We start from the raw sequence: 19,534 nt of genomic DNA, 5'->3' as shown, positions 1-19,534 counted from the left end.
GTTAGTAAGAAAACAATGTCCCGCAAGGGAATCCGTATTCTTGAATTAATCACTTCGACTCGACTCATGAAGGGTCGATCGAAGAGCAAGTAATTTGAATCTTTCAAAAACATCATTTTTTTCAAATTTTCTGCTAAGCCTTGTTCTGTGTTGGGTTTGGCCAAGAGCTATCAGAACCTGAACCACTGTCAGTCCTCGTTTACTTCTCTTCAATCATAGTTTGCAAATTTAACAGATAAATACCTTTTTTTTATTATAGTGGTATAAGGAATAACGTCTGTATCCCAGCCACCATCCTTTTTCTAGCACAAGTCTTGCCCAGATGAGCTGGTGAGTGGCGTCCTCTTTCTAATGTTGACAACTATTTCTGGTACTAAAAAATACAAAGATTTGTGCCGTGTCCTTATTTATATACCAGAATGTAAGGTACTAAATTACAGTACTTACAGCAACTGAATTTCAACTTGAACTTCGCCACTAAACATTCGAATTCAAATAATTTTTCTAAAAAAGATGGGAAATGTAGCGGGAAATTTCTTCTCCGACGAACAACACGCATCCCGCTTTACCACCACTTGGCCTACCATTTTACCAGCGGTAACGAGTGCACCACTAACCCCAAACCAATCGCATTAGCGGCAACTAACCAAAGCAATTAACCTCTCTCTGTCAGGCAGTTTTCCGCTTCTTCTTCTCCAGGTCCCCACCTCGTCGCCTCCCTCGAGCTCCTCGCCGCCGGCTCCCCAATCCCGCCCTCCCGGAGCTGATCCCCTCCCCGCGCATACGCGGACGAGACGGGCTGACCTGCCGCTGGTCGGCTCGGAAGGCTTCGCGCCTGCGCGCTTGCTTCGGGCGGTCCGCTACTGATGGCGCGCCGGCTGCGGGGTTCTTGCCCGGCTTAGCTAGCTGCTAACCGCCATGTTCGCGCCCAGGAAGGTGGAGGGCGAGATGGCGCTCGGCAGGCAGAGGACCGTGAGGTGAGCTGCTGCGGCTAGCTTCCTGATCTGTTGTTTTTGAGCAAGGGAATCCGGCATTTCGGCTCCGGGAGGAGGACTGTGCCTCGGTGCGAGCTTTGTGGCCGGTCTATTAGAGCAGGATCAGTTTGACTTTGATCCGTGTTGTTAGTGTAACATGCAGGTCTAGTAGTGACTTCAAATTTGAGCTGTTAAGCAATAGCGCGGAGGTCTCCCCCTTTTGATTGATCTGACATGCCAAATTAGTGTTTAGAAAAACCATCATAACTTGAACCAACACTGACGAAGGGGAACTATATTCGTTAGGAAGTACGTGATCCTCAGCTTACTTTATGCAGAATGAAGAATATTTCTTCTGAGTTATAAATTTTATCATCCATATTTATAGTAAAAAAACCAGAGTCTAAGTTACAGAATCTGGGTCGGAACTTGCATCCAAGTGAGACGTTCTTTTCCATTTATTGGATGTCTAGAATAGTTCAAATGTTAAGAGAAATCTGATACTACTAGAGTCCAACCAGTTTTTGTGCTGCTGCCATTTGCAGGTTTAATGAGGAGAGGGGAAAGCCAGCGATGCCTATTCACCAGAAACAGGCGGCATTCGCTGCCAGTAAACTCGGCGTCGCAAGCCCGGGCAAGAACAAGGTTTTCATGGCAGGAGATGCGCAGCACCACAAGATTTTCGATCCATCGAGTGACTTCATCTTGATGTGGAACCGCATTTTCCTTTGTTCCTGCTTTCTCGCTCTATTCGTAGACCCCCTGTACTTCTATGTCCCAAAAATCGTCTACGGCACCGCCTATTCCTGTGTCGGGACTGACAGGCATTTAACCATCATCATTACATTCTTGCGATCGATTGCGGATCTGCTATATGTGATTCACATTATAATGAAGTTCAGAACTGCATTTGTTAATCGGGGCTCAACTATGCGGGTATTTGGAAGAGGGGATCTTGTCACGGATCCTAAAGAGATTGCATGGAAATATTTGAGATCTGACTTTGCAGTCGATGTGGTGGCTGCATTGCCTTTGCCACAGGTAATTTAATAAACTTTTTTCTGTTGTGAGTATGTGGAATATAAATAGTACTAATGGTCCCTGATGTTGGGACTTTTATCGTGATTGTTAGTAATCGCAGTGTTTGCTCTTCTCTAAGAAAAATATGATACATTAAGTGTGCAATTGTAAGGTGGATGGACTCAAAATAATTTTGCTCACTGAAATAGCAATCATATTTTGTAAACCATAGTTGATATAGTTCTGTGTTAGTGCTACTCTTTTCTTTTTTGAGCTGATGTTAGTGCTACTCTGGTTATGATGATTTCTCTCAATTGACTAGCCCTTAAGATTATCTGAAAAGAAGGCATTCCAGTAAATCATTAAATTTTGCAATTCAGTAGAGTGGATTCTATGAACAATGTTTTTCTTAATTTTGAAAACGTTGAGGTGCATCAACCTGCAACCACAATTCATATTTAAGTATGTGACTTTCTAGTTCAACCTCGGTGATTTTTTTTTTTTGAAAAACATTGGAGATTATAATGCAGAAATTGTAGAGCTTACAAGATAATCACCGAACTTCATTTTTTTTAAATACAATCATTGTGAATTGTGCATCTTATGTATGGGTATATGTATTGTTCTGTGTGGCCTAGAAGCACACCATCTTTTTTTCTCATGTACTTATTCTACTTATGTGTATTTACTTAATGTGCAGATCATAGTCTGGTATGTGATACCAGCTATCAAATATTCCACCTCTGAGCACAACAATAACATGCTGGTGCTTATAGTTCTTGCTCAGTATCTCCCAAGATTATATCTGATATTCCCTTTAACTTATGAAATTGTCAAAGCTACTGGAGTTGTTGCAAAGACTGCCTGGCTAGGGGCTGTATACAACCTGCTACTCTACATGATAGCTAGTCATGTACGGTATCTGTATGCTCTCATATGCAACCTTTCATCATGTTATGAGTTGTATTGCTCAATCTTTCATTTCTTTTTTAGGTAGCTCATCAATTGTCTTTTAGTATGTAGAAAATTCTTAGGATCACCCGTTCCTCTTGTTGCAGGTACTAGGTGCACTATATTACTTGCTATCTGTTGATCGCCAAACAGCCTGCTGGAAAATGAGTTGCAAGAATGAAACTAGGTGTGATATTAGGTATCTAGATTGCGAGGTCACACCAAATCAGCAATGGGTTAGTACAACTGGCGTATTCAGTAGCTGTAATGCTAGTGATACCAGCATCGACTTCGACTATGGCATGTTCCTGCCTGCGTTATCAAATCTAGCCCCTGCTCAGGGTTTCTTGATAAAGTTCTTCTATTCCCTTTGGTGGGGTTTACAGAATCTCAGGTACTTCTGTAGTGGACATCTTAGTATCAAGTAGAGTTCTAAGTAAGAACTGAGAACTTACGTTGCAATTTCCTTTACAAAACGGTGGCTCTTTGATACTGTATTTACTTATGTAACTTGAAAGCTTTGCTGAGAACCATAGATTTATGTGTTAAACAAATTTCAGAATCTTACTCTTTTAGTTTTGATTGCATGTACGTTGCGAAATTACCTTGGAAGTTCAGCGTATTTCTTTAATTTGATCATTATTCACTTATCAGTTGTCAGGATGAATAAGTGGATCTCTGACAAGGTACATCGTCCTTTCATTTTCTGAACAGTTGCTATGGCCAAACTCTTTCTGTGAGCACCTACATTGGTGAGACTTTGTACTGTATATTCTTGGCAGTACTGGGTCTTGTCTTGTTTGCGCATTTAATTGGAAATGTGCAGGTACATTCAACATACTTAATTATGTGCTCTATATTTTAGAAGTTCTTTATTCATAAGCATGCATTTCTCATTTAAATCATGATGTATCAGTGTAAACTGATTTTATTAGAACATACTGTCATAAATTTTTACTATTATTCCAGACCTATCTGCAATCTATCACCGCAAGGGTTGAGGAATGGAGGTTAAAGCAGAGAGACACAGAGGAGTGGATGAGACATCGTCAACTTCCTCGTGAACTAAGCGAAAGAGTTAGACGATTTATCCAGTACAAGTGGCTTGCAACTCGAGGTGTGAATGAAGAGTCTATATTGCAGGTTCTACCAGCCGATCTACGACGTGACATTAAACGCCACCTCTGCTTGGGTCTTGTTCGCCGGGTAAATACTTTGACATGCTTTTGTAGAAATACCTAACGACCCGCATGCTTGGGATTTCAAGGTTCGCCTTTAACACTAATAGTAATGCCACAACTTGTTGCATACAGTATTTACTAGACCTCCTGTTATAACTATGAATCATCATGCACTAATCTCTCATTCTATTGTGATGTTTCAGGTTCCATTTTTCTCCCAGATGGATGACCAACTTCTAGATGCTATCTGTGAGCGTCTTGTATCATCACTGTGCACAAAGGGCACATACATTGTCCGTGAGGGCGATCCGGTGATTGAGATGCTCTTCATCATTCGTGGAAAACTAGAGAGCTCCACAACAAATGGTGGCCGCACAGGCTTCTTCAATTCAACTACCCTGAAACCTGGTGACTTCTGCGGCGAGGAACTTCTTGGATGGGCTCTCGTCCCAAAGCCTACAGCCAGTTTGCCATCATCCACTCGCACGGTGAAGGCGCTCGTCGAAGTGGAGGCCTTTTCGCTTCAGGCTGAGGACCTCAAGTTTGTGGCCAGCCAATTTAGGCGGCTGCACAGCAAGAAGTTGCAGCACACTTTCCGCTACTACTCGCACCACTGGAGAACGTGGGGCGCGTGCTTCATCCAAGCTGCTTGGCGGCGGTACAGGCGGAGGAAGATGGCGAAGGACCTGAGCATGAGGGAGTCATTCCCCTCCATGAGATCCGATGACTCCGATGGTGAAGAGGATCCTCCGCCGAAGAAGAATGTCTCTCTGAAGATGATGGCAGGGAAAATCATGGCTGGGAACAGGAAAGGGCTTCAGGCCATTAAGGAGCTGCCTACACTGAAGAAGCCGGATGAGCCAGACTTCTCAGCTGAACCTTATGACTAAGGTAATGTCCTCGGCCTTTGATGCGAGAACGCTAATTAACACTGAATCCGAAGCATGGTGAGGCACCTGACTAAGGAAGGCTTTGACGGTTTAAGTTACGTAGATATTTAGTGGGCGCTACGCTGTACATTTAGATATACTTGTGTATGTTATTACATTCTGGGTAACTCCGAACAGGACACCGTTACACTTTGGACTCTAGAGCAAGAGGGTTGTTATTTTGTTCAACTCCTATCATGTATGTACTATAATACTCCATCCGATCTGATTTGGTACAAATGCGGGAGTACATAATTTACCTGTGACCAAATATCCACTTTAACATTAAGATCCTTGTTCGTTGCACTCTGTTTAGATTAGCTAGACATTAAGATCCTTGTTCTTTGCACTCTGTTTGGTTTAGCTGAGGAACTTCCGCATGTTGGCCAGCAATTGGCCTTTGCAGAAAGATTTGGCAAGTACTACCTCTGTCCGTATTTAATCGACGCGTGAGATACACGTACATAAGCTATTTCGTCTGTACAACGTGCATCAATTTAATCCGAACGGAGGGAGTACCTAAGAAGATTGCCGCAACAAGAGATTATATTTTCACAAATGGAAGTTTTTCTCTTGAAGACCTCTCACCAGGATCTTCCAAGGACCAAATTTTAATTTTAAGAATTGGCAGGGGCCGCGCGGACGCGTACCCCCTCTACCACAAATTTTGACGTCCACTCTCCCACTTGGGGAGATGGTAGACCAACGCGATCACCAAGTGCAATGTGATCCATTGATCTAGGCCACAACCCTTCTTGATCGGCTGTTGACCCCGTCCAGGTAAGTATGTTGCAAGGTTGGCCAAGGGTCTCATTATATAGCCTCCCGTCCCAGCGCTACCTCCTCGCTTGGCGAGGTGGGACTAAACAAAGCAGAGCACCGTGGCTGCAGGAGCCGCGGGTGCTGCGCCCGCTCGTGGGCCTATTCCCCGGTGAGCTTCGGAGTCATGGTGGGCTTCCTTTGCTACGGCCCAGTTCGTGTAGACGCCGATGATTACAGGAAATCAGGGGAGTCCTCGTTTTGAGTTCCCGGTTTGCCATCAAAGGCGCTGGATATCTGCCCCCAGGCGATCACCGCGGCAGTCTCAGATTTCGGAGGAGAGCAGCAACCCACGAGTCATCAAGTGCCAAGATTACAAGTTCCTCTCGGGCATTGGCAGATCTACCTGGGTCGTGGGATCCATGGAGGTGAGTTCCTTGTCCTCTCCTTCTTTCCTCTGAATATCTTTTTCTCCGAGACAACTGCCCCCTCTAGATACCCTCAGTACGAAACCAGTGATGAAAATTCAATCCTTCATTCAGACTGAAACAAAATCTGCTTCTTCGAGTCCACCAAAATTTACTTTTTTTTTGAACTAAATTAAAGCTGCATCTTTGTCGCAGCACAAAAATTGCATATGTTGAACTAAGTAAAAAAGCTGCACTTTTTGTGATAGTAGACAAATTGTGTATCTTGAGCTAAATATCGGCTGCAGTTCTGTGACACTAGGCAAATTGCATCTACCTTTGAGACTATCAGTATTGCATTGTGAGAAAAGGTAATCAACTCTGATTCGTTTCCCATGCCAAATGCAGAAAGGCAACGTAGATGATCGTCTCAGCAACTTGCCCAATGACATTCTGGTCAACATTCTTGACCGGCTCAATGTCCGCGACGCCGCAAGGACCAGTGTCCTATCCAGACGGTGGATCCGGCTTCCTGCCACGATGTCGCAGCTTACAATAACCGCTCAGGACTTTTGCCGCCCAAGAACTAGCATGTCTGATGATGAGTTGCGTCGGATCAATGCAGCCGTGGCTGAAGCGACAAATAGCATACTGGCACGCCGGGATCCTGGTGGATGCACCATCCGCCTCTTGAGGACGACATTCTACTTGAGAGATGATGCCCCGATATCCATTGGGCGTTCCGTTGGCAATGCCATGGCTACACATGAGATTGAGAAAGCCGAATTCACAGTTTTAACAGAGAAGCTAAGCGTAGAGTTCCCTCTTGATGATATGCTGAACTATGGGAGACAGTTTGTGTCATTTTTTAACGAGTGTCCCAATGCATTTGCTGGTCTGACACGCCTCCACCTGGAGAATTTGAGATTTTCTGAATCTGACTTCGTATCGAACATCCTCGACACTTGCAAGCAGTTAAAATGTTTAAGTTTTGTCAGTTGCGACACAGAGGATTGGATAACGCTCCAAGTTGAACATGAACAACTCAGTGAGCTCAGTATCTTCGATTGCCAATTTGACGAGGTTGAACTCAAGTGGCTTCCAAAACTCACTCGAGCAAACTTTGAGTATTGGATAAATTTCGCTGAACCACCACTGTCATTTGGTCATGTCCCATTGCTCGAGGTTGTGAGTCTTTCAAATATTGCTGTTAGTTCGCACAAAATGGTCAAGTTAAGTACGTTACTCTTTGAGACCTCTGTACGAGACCTGAGATTGGGGTTTAGATGCGAAAAGGTAAGTCGCGATGATTGCTTTGTTCTGTCTTCGCTTGTTATCTACTAATCCCATAATGTGTTTATTATTGCAGATTTGGGTTCAACCAGAGTGTTGGACCAGACAGCTGGCATATGTGTTCCACCAATTAAGGATTGTCAATCTAGTCGACATTCCTGAAGGCTATGATCTCACCTGGACAATGTTCATTCTGGAAGGTGCGCCAGCCCTGGAGGAGCTCTACATGACGGTATGTTCACACCTAAAGCTTGTTTGAGTCTTTTCGGTTTGAGAGGTTGCTCTATTATTTCTGCGCACGTGCTTTCACTTGGAGTACAGATGTCTTTGCGGCAAAATTAACCTATGCCATTGACCAATGTTTTGTGGGTGGAATGCAAATGCAGGTAATGGATCATCATTGTGAAATGCAGATGGATAAGGAGAAGAGGAGGGAAGGCTTGTACAGCGAGAAGAAGGGTGTAGAGTGGAGATCAACTACATCAAATTTCAAGCACCACAGTCTTACCAACCTCATCATGTTCTGCTTTCAGTCTGATGACCACATGGTGCGCCATGTCAGGCGTGTCTTGGAAGCAGCGGTGAACCTGAAGGATGTGTACCTCTATGATAGAGTGCCATGTAGAAAGTGCGTAGACGTGAAGTCGAAAAGGTTTCCGCGGACAAAGAAGCATAGGTGTTTGTTAAAGAATCGAATGACGCTGTGCATCATGTCACTTGCCGTTATTCACTTCCTGAGCCCTTGCAGAATGAGGGCTGATCATAGTGCAAGGACACTGCAGTTTTCTAATTCTTTGTGTGCCTGAAAAGTTAGTTGGAATATTTTTTTCTATATCAGTAGGCAAATGATCATAAGCTACGACTTGTGCCAGGTTTTCTTGTTCGATCTGTTTTTGCAACTGCAACACCACTTGTACAATTGAAATCAGTTGAAAGCAATTGTGGCACTATCGTGAATCACTGCATGAATTCAAGAACTGATTACTCCAGCAAGTATAATTTTCAGCCAAGTTTGTACAGTTATATTTGATTTTCCTGATATATTTATATGTAATATGTATCTGTTGGTGATGGCTCTTTGAGAGCATTTATGGATCAGGAAGATGAAGTAACTCGGGTGCCATTTTTACTGAATTCTTCCCATTTTGGATGGTTGTTTTCTGCATAACTGCATCTCAGCCAGGAAAACATCTAAGCCAATTGATAACACAAGTTTGACATCACGATTTGCAGCAAGTAGTCTGGTTTTGTGTACTCACCAAGAAGCCATCTGGATATTTGACCCATTGTTCTGCATTTTTGTTCATGGTCAACATTTGACGTGGCTCATTAACCGATGCTCCCTCCTCCCATATGTTTAGAAAGTGTCCAGCAAAGCGTAGCTCATAATTTTACGCTAACTGGGTGACTGCATTTTGGAAATATGTAAAAAAATAGTACAAACAAGTCATGAATCCATTAATTCATTAATTCTAAAAAATATTTTAATAAGAAGAAAGAAGGCATGCGTCAAAGAAAAGAATTCTTCATGTGTGTCGAAATAAAGGTTCTCTTATTTGAAATTAAATATTCATGTGCTCCAAATAAATGTCCATGGTCATAGAAAGAAATTCATATATTCAAAAGAATGAAAAAAAATGTGTATAATACTTAAATAAAATCAAAATGCTATTACAAAGCGTAATGGCAATGTTCATTTGTATCTTTAAATGACTAGTTCAATACCCGGTGCAGTGCTACATGATAATACATATATTGTATATGCAGATATTATTTAACTTGGTTTGCAATTTTGTGGACATCGGCGGAGCAATATACTCCAATGTGACATACCTAAAAGCACCTGACAAAGAGAGGCTTGACAGTTTAAGTTACAGATATTTGGTGGTCGTTCCTCTGTAAATTCAGATTTAGTACTGTATTTGTGTTTGTAACATTCTTGGTGCCACTGAACATGGCGCTGATTGAACTTAGTGCTGAAGCTTTTTTTTTTCTAATGGTTACTGCTAGACCTTCGAAGAGATTCTAAAAACTGAAGCCATTGTCTGTACTGTCTTGAGTCTGTAAAGCATGAGGGTTGCTATTTTGTTCAACTCCAGTCATGTACTTCAGGCTAAAGTCCACTCGCATACGATCTATTGCCCATTTTTCGTATCGCGGGGTACATTGTGCATGTTATAGATGGAAGTATTAAATTAGTTGCTGAGACCATGATGCAGGTTGAAACTTGCATTGACAAAATATATTTTCGTCGTAGCTAATCCTCAACCTGATATCAATTCTAAGGAGTAAACTTAAACATGCTCTCTCAACGATGTGTTAAACTTAAACATGCTCTCTCAACCGTGTGTTAAACTTAAACATGCTCTCTCAACAATAAGCCGCAACCTTCAGTTAGGAACAGAAAAGGCAGAGTACCATCGTCAGTCGACACAGAGGACCAAACTTCAATTTCATGAAACCGGCAGAAAGCAACCACTCTCAAACCAGGGACCAAATTTTAATTTTTGAGAATTGGCAGGGGCCGCGCGGACGCGTACCCCCTCTACCACAAATTACGACGTCCACTCTCCCGCTTGGGGAGATGGTAGACCAACGCGATCACCAAGTGCAATGTGATCCATTGATCTAGGCCACGGCCCTTCTTGATCGGCCGTCGACCCCGTCCAGGTAAGTATGTTGCAAGCTTGCCCAGGGGTCTCATTATATAGCCTCCCGTCCCTGCGATTTCCTCCTCGCTTGGCGAGGTGGGACTAAACGAGAGCGCTGCAGATGCGGAGTCGCGGGCGTGGGGTGCTGTGCCGTGGGCCTGTTTCCTGGTGGAGTTCGGGGTGTAGTGGGCCTCCCACCGCGACGGCCCAGTTATGTTAGTTTTCGTAGGATTAGAGGGGTGTGTGATGGCTTATCTTTTTCTATTTTTGGAAATATGTATGACTCCTCTCATTTTGCTTCCAATTGTTTGCTTCCAGGCCCGGCCATGTCTTTTGCACATGTACACGTACGGTACTGTGCAAATTAACAACCAGATTACAACACGAAGCAGATCCGTGTCATCGTTCTGGCCGGAAACCGTCCATAGAACGAACACATCACAAGTGTCCGGCCGAGCGGTAATCTCGTCTCGTGCCATCTCATGTCGCCACATGGGAGTCCCACGTTAGAGCCATCTTCATCAAAAGCTGCGTCATCTGCATGTTACTGATCAGCTCCTCGCCTCCTCACATGGCGCCAAAGAACATACGGTGCGATGATCTGCAAGCACTCACTCGCACGCAGCAACTGCTGAGCCTGGTCGAGTACGTGTCCTGATCATGCACTCGGGTGAGTGATCGCTTGGAAACTTGGAATGAAACAAAAGCCCGGCTCTACCGCCTCCTTGTTCGCGATCGAGTTGGGAGCATCTTCACCGGCGGTCCGATAACGGTCCCGATAGCGATTTGGGGGTCGGCGTCGTTTTTGAGCTCGCACCGATGCTTCCCAAACGGTGCCGGCTAGTTTTCGAGCCCAATAAAATCGCTGGCATCCCCGTGCCGGCCCTTCGCGTATGGCGTGAATCGGGCGCGCCGGCGCCTCGCGTCACGACGGTTTTCGCGGGTGGGGACGCCTTGTCAGCGAGAGGACGCGGCGGTTCGCATCGGCCACGACGCGGGAAGGTTGGTCGTCGGCGTTTAATGGTCTCCCGCGGAAACCGAGGCGGCCACGCGGCGTCCAGTCGCCTACGCCGCCGTAAATGCAGGTAGTTGCCACCGTTATATAGTACGTACGTCGTCCACCACCGCGGTGCTATCCTCTCATCTCCACCACCGCCGCTACTCCATTCTCTCCTCTCCACCTCAAAATGTCGTGACGTCTGAAGACCACCTACTCCATGCTTGGCCTCAACGGCCGCGCGCTGCCTCCACCACCACCGCAGTCGGAGCCGGAGCCGCAGCCCGACGCGGAGTATAGCTCCTATGAGGACGAGGACCCACAGTTCGCGGCGTGGCACGAGGCCTACATCGCAAGATTGACGCCTCAAGATTTAATGCGACATGTCAAAGGGAGCAAGGTCGTACTGCTGGTTGCCAATTGATTCATCCTTGACATAAAGCCACTTTTTGCGCCAGCCTTGAACCGAGTCAGCAAATTTTAAATCAAAATAATCGGCTTTAGGTCGCACGTAGATGCAGACACCACCTACATCGTAGATGGCATCCCTCGAGTTGTTGAGGCGAAGGTAAAACATGCGTTTTCATAGGCCCCAGTGAGGATGGATGCCAAGGAAGCATTCACAGAGAGTCATAAAAATAGAAATGTGGAGGATGGAGTTGGGAGTCAGCTGGTATAGCTGAATCCCGTAAACAAAGAGAAGCCCCCGAAGGAACTCATGAACATGAAAGGCAAGGCCGCGTACGAGGAAATCAACAAATGTTACCCAATATCCCTCGGGCGGATTGTGAGTTCCTTCATCTCCAGGAATCTTCATCTTCCCATCGTCCGTCAGCATGCCCAATTTCTCCAGTTTGCGGTGGTCCGCCGATGTGAACTTGGTTCTCTTCCATCCGGAGACATTTTTCTTTTCCGCACGAACGTCGGCGGCCCCGGCGGAGGTGTTCTCGATGCTTTTGGTCCTAGTCATGGCGGCGGAGCGGCAAAGCTGGGGTGCGAGGTGCAAAGCAAGGAGTAGCGAGCGAAGGAAATGGTGGAGAAGCAGAGGCAATGGCAAAGAGCAGATTCGTGTGGCGGAGTGAGAAGGGGAGAAATGAAGTCCAGGGTTTACCTTTTAACCTGGAAGCTGAAGAGGATTAACCGTTCGATGGACAAGGGACAATTTCAACCCGACACGTGGTAGGGAGGTAAAATATTTTTACAATTTGTTTTGGAAGTAATGGAGTTACTGCGCGCGTGTCGGACCTTTCGGAGAACGTGCGAACCCCACAACGCGCAACGTGGGGGAAGGGCATGTATGTTGGACCCACAAAACAGTGGTCCACCAACAGTTGCAGCTTATTGAGTCGATAGCACATTGCTTTCGTTAGCATCGACGTTAAGGACAAGAATATATTCGAGTTGATAAGACAATATATGGTGGGAAATACAAAATTTGGAGCCTCTGTCCAGCTGCATGCACCCGATCATAGTCTCGGGGGCTACTCTTATGGGCAGTATTATTCATACTCCAGATAAGATGAAAAAATAATGAGAAATATGGAGTTGATTAAAAGCAAAGTTGAGCCTACACCCAAGTGCAAACACTCGGCTGTAGCCTCGGGGGCTACTCCCATCGGGAGCGCTGGTCACACACCCGATGAAATCTGACAATAAAGAAAGAGCAATAGAACAAGACATTATAGAATGAAACCGATTTTTTTTTGCCGTGGGTAAACATCTTCGAGTTTTATAAACTCTTCATGTACTCCCATCGGGAGTCAAGATATTATTCGGTGAAATATATCAACCCGAAGAAATGGGGTATTCCATTAGCCGAACAAAGACACTCGACAATATATTCTCCAGAGCGCGATAAAAACTCTGGATGCCGTGACTTATAGAATGGACACGAAGGTAAGTCCTAGGGATGGCAATGGGTACCCATGACCCGCGTACCCGTCGGGTAAAAACCCAATAGGAGCACGGGTATGGGATAAAATATTACCCATGGGTTTGTAAATGGGAAAATATCATACCCATCGGGTAGGACGGGTACGGGTATGGGATTGTAGAACCCATACCCATGTACCCATCTACCCATCTAAATTTGACAAGTAGACAGCTGTAATATTCTAAAGTACTTAATTTCCCCCTAATTATGCCTTCACATAGCTACGTTGAACCTCACGCTTTCTGGTCTCACAATTACTGGTAGGTTGTTGAGGATTAGTCCCCTATTTAGGATCGCTTCAGCTCATGTCATATTTTTTTGATCAATTTGATGTGTTATAAGCGCGGGTATTTTTACCCGCGGGTACCCATTTACCCTGCCGGGTGACGGGTATGGGAAAAACTTGTACCCATTGACGGGTATGGGTACGGGTGATGGGTAACATTGAAGGTGACGGGTACGGGTATGGGATGGCTCTACCCGCACCCATACCCTGCGGGTGCCATCCCCATGATCTGTCTTGTGTGGCGTGGCATCGCACCCGAATGCGCTCTTCCACTTTATCTGCATCAACAGATGTGAAGGTACCTGATAAATTAGCTAGAATTCAGTTTTCGCTAAGTCCTAAAGCGGCACGTCCTGAATTAAATCAGTACCCCAGGTTCGAGTCTAGAGACTCTAATTTGAAGTAGGTTTGTGCAGATTTTCCACAAGAGCAATTAACTGGTACCTGATCCGTCAGATGAACCAGCCTCATTTACCAATATCCCTGTACAATATAGATGTCACATGCGATTCGAAGATATCTGCGAGAAAGGTGAAAGATGGAGATTTTATTCGATTCTATGACTCGTATAAAATATCGGGGGCTACTCCCATGTTTATGTTCTTGGAGCCGAAGATGCGTGGACCCAAAGATTTGGAGGCCCACGAAGCCGAAGATGTAAAGCCCAAGAAACTAGAGTCAATATAGGGAAACTTGTAATAACATATGGAAATGTCCAATACGACCCGATATTTTGTGTACTTGTACGACACAGAAAGCCTCAACTTCGCCTCCTTTATAAGGGCGAAGTCGAGGACAAAGAAAGGATCAATCAATTGTAAACCCTAGTCACTGTATTGTTACTAGTTGGACGCCTTTTTTCGTCTGACCACCTTCGAGTTCTACCTGTCCTCTACTTTTCACGAAATTCTAAGTCTATAATCCATAGGCATTGACGAGTCGATACCTCGTCACCCCCTTGTTCCGAGATTCAACGATATCATTTGCTTTAATGATTGCATGTACGTATATGAGGCAGGCAGCATAGCCCTCACCGGGAGTGGCCGCAATTGCCCACATTATTGATGCGGGGTTAAGCAATCAGATATGGGTTGCCCACAGCTTATAAAAGATTCCCCTCAACACATGAGAGAACGAGATGGTTCGTCTGTTCTCTTCTAAATTCCTTATAATAGCAGTAATCCTTGCATGAAACTTCTTTGAGAACATGATGTTGGACAGGTATTAACAATGACCCTAAACATAAACCTCTATGCCTAGCAGCTTGGAAAAATATTTGTGCCCCAATGAAGGAAGGAGGATTAGGCATTAGAAATCTCACAGCAGTTAATCAGGCTCTCATTCTCACATCCATCTGGAGAATAGCAAAGAACCCCCATAGTCAAATCCATTTAATTCTCAAATCAAAATATTTTAATGACACTGCTATTTGGAGAGCAAAGCCTAATTTACCTAAATCTGCCTACTGGACCTCAGTAATGAAAATGATTCATCTCATGCAACAAAACTCTTTCTACCAAACTTCCCAGGGGAACATATCTATTTGGAGCACTCCTTGGTGTACCTCTTGGGAAAACATTTATGATGATATTATTATTCAAGAGCCTCATTTTACTTATCCTGCTATGGTTAAAGACTTATGGATTTCTGATGACCCACAAGTATAGGGGATCGCAACAGTCTTCGAGGGAAGTAAAACCCAATTTATTGATTCGACACAAGGGGAGCCAAAGAATATTTGTAAGCCTTAACAGCGGAGTTGTCAATTCAGCTGCACTGGAAACGGACTTGCTCGCAAGAGTTTATCAAGTAGCAACAGCTTTATAGCAAGAGCAGTAGTGAAATATAAGTAGCAAGTGTAACAAAGATAGCAGTAGTGATTATAGTAAACAAGTAGGATTAAAATATCGTAGGCACAGTGGATGGATGAACGAGCGCCGCATGGATAAGAGAACTCATGTAACAATCAAGGTAGGGCATTTGCAGATAGTAATAAAACAGTATCCAAGTACTAAACAATTATAGGCATGTGTTCCATATATAGTCGTACGTGCTCGCAATGAGAAACTTGCACAACATCTTTTGTCCTACCAGCTGGTGGCAGCCGGGCCTCTAGGGAATCTACTGGAAATTAAGGTACTCCTTTTAATATAGCACCGGAGCAAAGCATTAACACTCGTGAACACATGTGATCCTCATATCACCGCCTTCCCTCCGGTTGTCCTAATTTCTGTCACTTTGGGGCCTCGGGTTCCGGACAGACAATATGTGTATACAACTTGCAGTGTAAGATCATAAAGCAATGAATATCATCATGAATTGATAACATGTTCAGATCTGAGATCATGGCACTCGGGCCCTAGTGACAAGCATTAAGCATAACAAGTTGCAACAATATCATAAAAGTACCAATTACGGACACTAGGTACTATACCCTAACAATCTTATGCTATTACATGACCAATCTCATCCAATCCATACCATCCCCTTCAGCCTACAGCGGGGGAATTACTCACACATGGATGGGGGAAGCATGGCTGGTTGATGGAGAGGCGTCGGTGGTGATGATGGCGATGATCTCCTCTAATTCCCCGTCCCGGCGGAGTGCCAGAACGGAGTTTCTGGTCCCGAGACGGAGTTTCACGATGGCGGCGGTGTTCTGGATGTCTTCTGGCAATTCCGTCTTACCCCCGTGTGTTTTTAGGTCGAAACCCTTAAGTAGTCCAGAGGGGGGCACCTGGGGCTGCCCGAGGCGCCGCCACCATAGGCCGGCGCGGCCCAGGGGCCTGCCGCGCCGCCTGGTGGGGTGGCTGCCTCGTGGCCCCCCTCCTTCTGGTCTTCTGGCTCCGTTATTCTTCTGTGAAAATAGGCCCATTGGAATTAATCCCGGGGATTTTCCTGAAAGTTGAGTTTCTGCACAAAAACGAGACACCAAAGCAATTCTGCTGAAAACAGCGTTAGTCCGTGTTAGTTGTATCCAAAATACACAAATTAGAGGCAAAACAATAGCAAAAGTGTTCGGGGAAGTAGATACGTTTTGGACGTATCAACTCCCCCCAAGCTTAGCTTATTGCTTGTCCTCAAGCAATTCAGTTAACAACTGAGTGCGATAAAAGAACTTTCACGAACACATTTGTTCATATGATGTAAATATTCTCATGATATGGACAAGTACTTAGGCAATTCATAATAAGATACATGCAAATAAAGTCATCTAATAGCTATGTCAAACATGGAAAAGGTACCAACAAATTAATAATAAGTATCATGAATCATGTCTATCAGCAGGATTGCAATGTTCATAAAAGGATATGATAAAGTGGTATCTCGCTTGCCCGTATTTGTACAGCAAAACATAAATGCCCGGGCACCTTTGAAGTTCATGGAAAGATTGGAAGTAGAGATTATCAAAGATAAAAGCATCAAAGTTATACCACAATTAATCACATTTTGGGACAAGCATATTATACTAAGAATGACAGTTGTGCTCTCAAGAAAGTGCTCAAAGAAAGGATGATGACTCAACATAAAAGTAAAATACCGACCCTTCGCAGAGGGAAGCAGGGATTAACATGTGCTAGAGCTTTTCATTTTTTTAAAGACAGAAGTAAAATTGTTTTGAGAGGTGTTTGTTGTTGTCAACGAATGATAGTGGGTACTCTAACTACCTCGCAACCAGACTTTCAAGAGCGGCTCCCATGAAGGACGTTATCTTTACCAGCAAGGTAAATCATCCCTCTTCTCTTTTGTTTACACATATATTTTAGTTTCATTATGGATGACACTCCCCCAACCTTTGCTTACACAAGCCATGGCTAACCGAATCCTCGGGTGCCTTCCAACATTCACATACCATGGAGGAGTGTCTATTTGCAAATTAAGTTGCTTACCGATAAATCGGGGCAAAACATGTGAAGAGAATTATTGATGAAAGTTAATTAATTGGGGCTGGGAACCCCGTTGCCAGCTCTTTTTGCAAAATTATTGGATAAGCGGATGTGCCACTAGTGCATTGGTGAAAGTCCGTCAGGAGTAAATGACAAGGTTGAAATATAAAACACCACATACTTCCTCATGAGCTATAAAACATTAACACAAATTGAGAAGTATTTTGAAGGTTTAAAGGTAGCACATGAGAATTTACTTTGAATGATTTGAAATGCCATGCATAGGTATTTATGGTGGACACTTTGGAATAACTTGGTTTTCAGGGGTTTGGAAGCACGAGCAGTGTTCCCGCTCAGTACAAGTGAAGGCTAGCAATAGACTGGGAAGCGACAATCAAGAGAGCAATAACTGTCATAATCATGCTTGCGACAAAATAAATTAACGGAGGCATAAAGGTGATACAAGAACTCTGAGGTAAAGTAAATCATCGAGGCTTAATTGACTTTTGTTCAGTCATATGCATGCGTGAGTATGTGCCAAGTCGATTCAAGTGAATTATTCAGAGGAGGATACCACAATGTCATATCTATCTATGAATAAAACAATACAAGCAAATATTTATGACATGCTACTCATATTAATAAATTGGAGCTAAACATGAGAGATCATGAACTACTAGACTTCATTAAATGACATATACCTCACATGAACCAACTAAGCATGCTCACATGGATGAGTATATGTACAAAAATGAAAACAAATAGAGTTCATACCAGCCTCTCACCACAGTCGGATTGTCGTAGATCATCATTATTGCCTTTTCACTTGTGTAGCTTGAATAATATGGAATGAAAACCAAGTTCCAGCCACCGGAGACCGCTGAACTCCATAATGAACTTTACAAAACCAAATAAGAACAGCAAATATTTTTGGTATTTTCGAATTGGAAACAAGAACAAAAGAAAACAAGCAAACAAAGCAAAATCTTTTTAGATTTTCTCATAGCAAACTAACGATAGCAAATAAAGCAAAATAAGAACAAGAAACCAAAATAAACAAATGATAAAGAGAAATAACAGAAATATTTTTGGTCCTTTTGTGTTTTAGGAAAGAAACAAAACAAAAACGAGAGAATGAAAACTAAAAGAGTCACATAAACACAAAGTAGCAGGAATCTGCCAAACTTGACAGCAGTACAGTAATCTATTTTTACGAAAATCTTCCGCTGCTCAACTCGAAAAGTGCTCAACTAATGAAAGTTAGATAATAACCTGGGGAACATGCACAAAAATTGGCTTCGCAAAATAACGTTCTGGCTGTTTTTGGGATTTTTTTTGGTATCAGTCCAGAATTTGTTTTCAAACAGCACTTCCCCAAATATCATCTCCCTCTTATTAGAAATCACCTTAAGAAGCTAAACAAGTATATACACATATCCGGCAATTGTAATATGCAATGAATGAGTGATGCCGGTATACCTCCCCCCAAGCTTAAGCTTTTGGCCTAAGTGGAGATCAACCCCAGCGAGGGTCAGGGTTCCACGCCAGTGGATCATACATGGTGTGGTCATAATAAGGTCCCTGTGCAGAAGAAAAGGGTGAAGGCTCCACATGCCCAAAATGTTGATGCGAAGAGCTCGCTGCATCGGATGACAAGTCGAGGTGTTCCTCGGCCTCCTCCGTGCCGTCCCCTGCATGATGGCCATCCCCCTCTATGTATGCATTCAGTTCATCTTCCGTGACTGACCGATTTTTCCTGGAATCAAGGTTAAACAAAACAGGTGCAGGCAATCCTACTAGCCTTTCAGTTTTCTTAGTTGTTCTCCAATTTTTCTTGCAAAATGTTATATTGTAAGACAGGTTACTCAAATTAGACAAATCAGAAACAAAGTCATGTTTAATCATGGAAACAATGTCAAGATTCTCCATGGAGAGCTGAATATCAAGATGGTGAGGTTCTACACCATGCGTAGCTAATAAACGAGAGGCGATGAGACCTCCACAAATTCCTCCCCTCTCACTGTTAGTAGCAAGTCTATAGGCTATCAAAGCACCCAAATTATAAGTCCTATCACATTGCAATGCATCAACTAGGAAAGCCAAATCCTGGATAGATAACTTATTTGCATTCTTTCTAGCAAGAACGCACTTGGTGATGAAATAAGCAAAGTAGCGAATAGCTGGGAGTTGAATACTACTGATTTTACCACTATCATCTGAGAAGCTTCTCCCTTGACAAATCAAGAGCTCCTGCGGCAGTCCCCTA

General features: G+C 43.9%; 2 protein-coding genes and 2 non-coding genes across 4 annotated transcripts; 2 read left to right on the top strand and 2 right to left on the bottom strand.

Moving 5' to 3' along the window:
• Positions 1–867: 867 nt before the first annotated feature.
• LOC124693357 (cyclic nucleotide-gated ion channel 17-like) lies at positions 868–5,231 on the top strand. The gene is made up of 7 exons (XM_047226836.1): positions 868–977; positions 1,520–2,015; positions 2,695–2,907; positions 3,053–3,339; positions 3,660–3,771; positions 3,915–4,151; positions 4,330–5,231. Exons 1-7 carry the CDS (start codon positions 919–921, stop codon positions 5,014–5,016), a joined length of 2,091 nt encoding a protein of 696 aa, XP_047082792.1. The 5' UTR covers positions 868–918; the 3' UTR covers positions 5,017–5,231.
• Positions 5,232–5,682: 451 nt separating this feature from the next.
• Positions 5,683–5,843, bottom strand: LOC124693749. The gene has a single exon (XR_007000208.1). It is a non-coding gene; the product is annotated as a U1 spliceosomal RNA (small nuclear RNA).
• A 780-nt stretch (positions 5,844–6,623) lies between these two features.
• LOC124688673 lies at positions 6,624–8,382 on the top strand. Its single transcript, XM_047222315.1, has 3 exons — positions 6,624–7,517; positions 7,591–7,746; positions 7,901–8,382. Exons 1-3 carry the CDS (start codon positions 6,624–6,626, stop codon positions 8,318–8,320), a joined length of 1,470 nt encoding a protein of 489 aa, XP_047078271.1. The 3' UTR covers positions 8,321–8,382.
• A 1,649-nt stretch (positions 8,383–10,031) lies between these two features.
• On the bottom strand, positions 10,032–10,192 carry LOC124693760. The gene has a single exon (XR_007000221.1). It is a non-coding gene; the product is annotated as a U1 spliceosomal RNA (small nuclear RNA).
• Positions 10,193–19,534: the final 9,342 nt, after the last annotated feature.

This window comes from Lolium rigidum, chromosome 2, assembly GCF_022539505.1.
Source record: "Lolium rigidum isolate FL_2022 chromosome 2, APGP_CSIRO_Lrig_0.1, whole genome shotgun sequence".
In the NCBI taxonomy this organism is placed as follows: domain Eukaryota; kingdom Viridiplantae; phylum Streptophyta; class Magnoliopsida; order Poales; family Poaceae; genus Lolium; species Lolium rigidum.
Note: the sequence above shows the minus strand (reverse complement) of the source record. Positions and strands in the feature narration are given on the sequence as shown.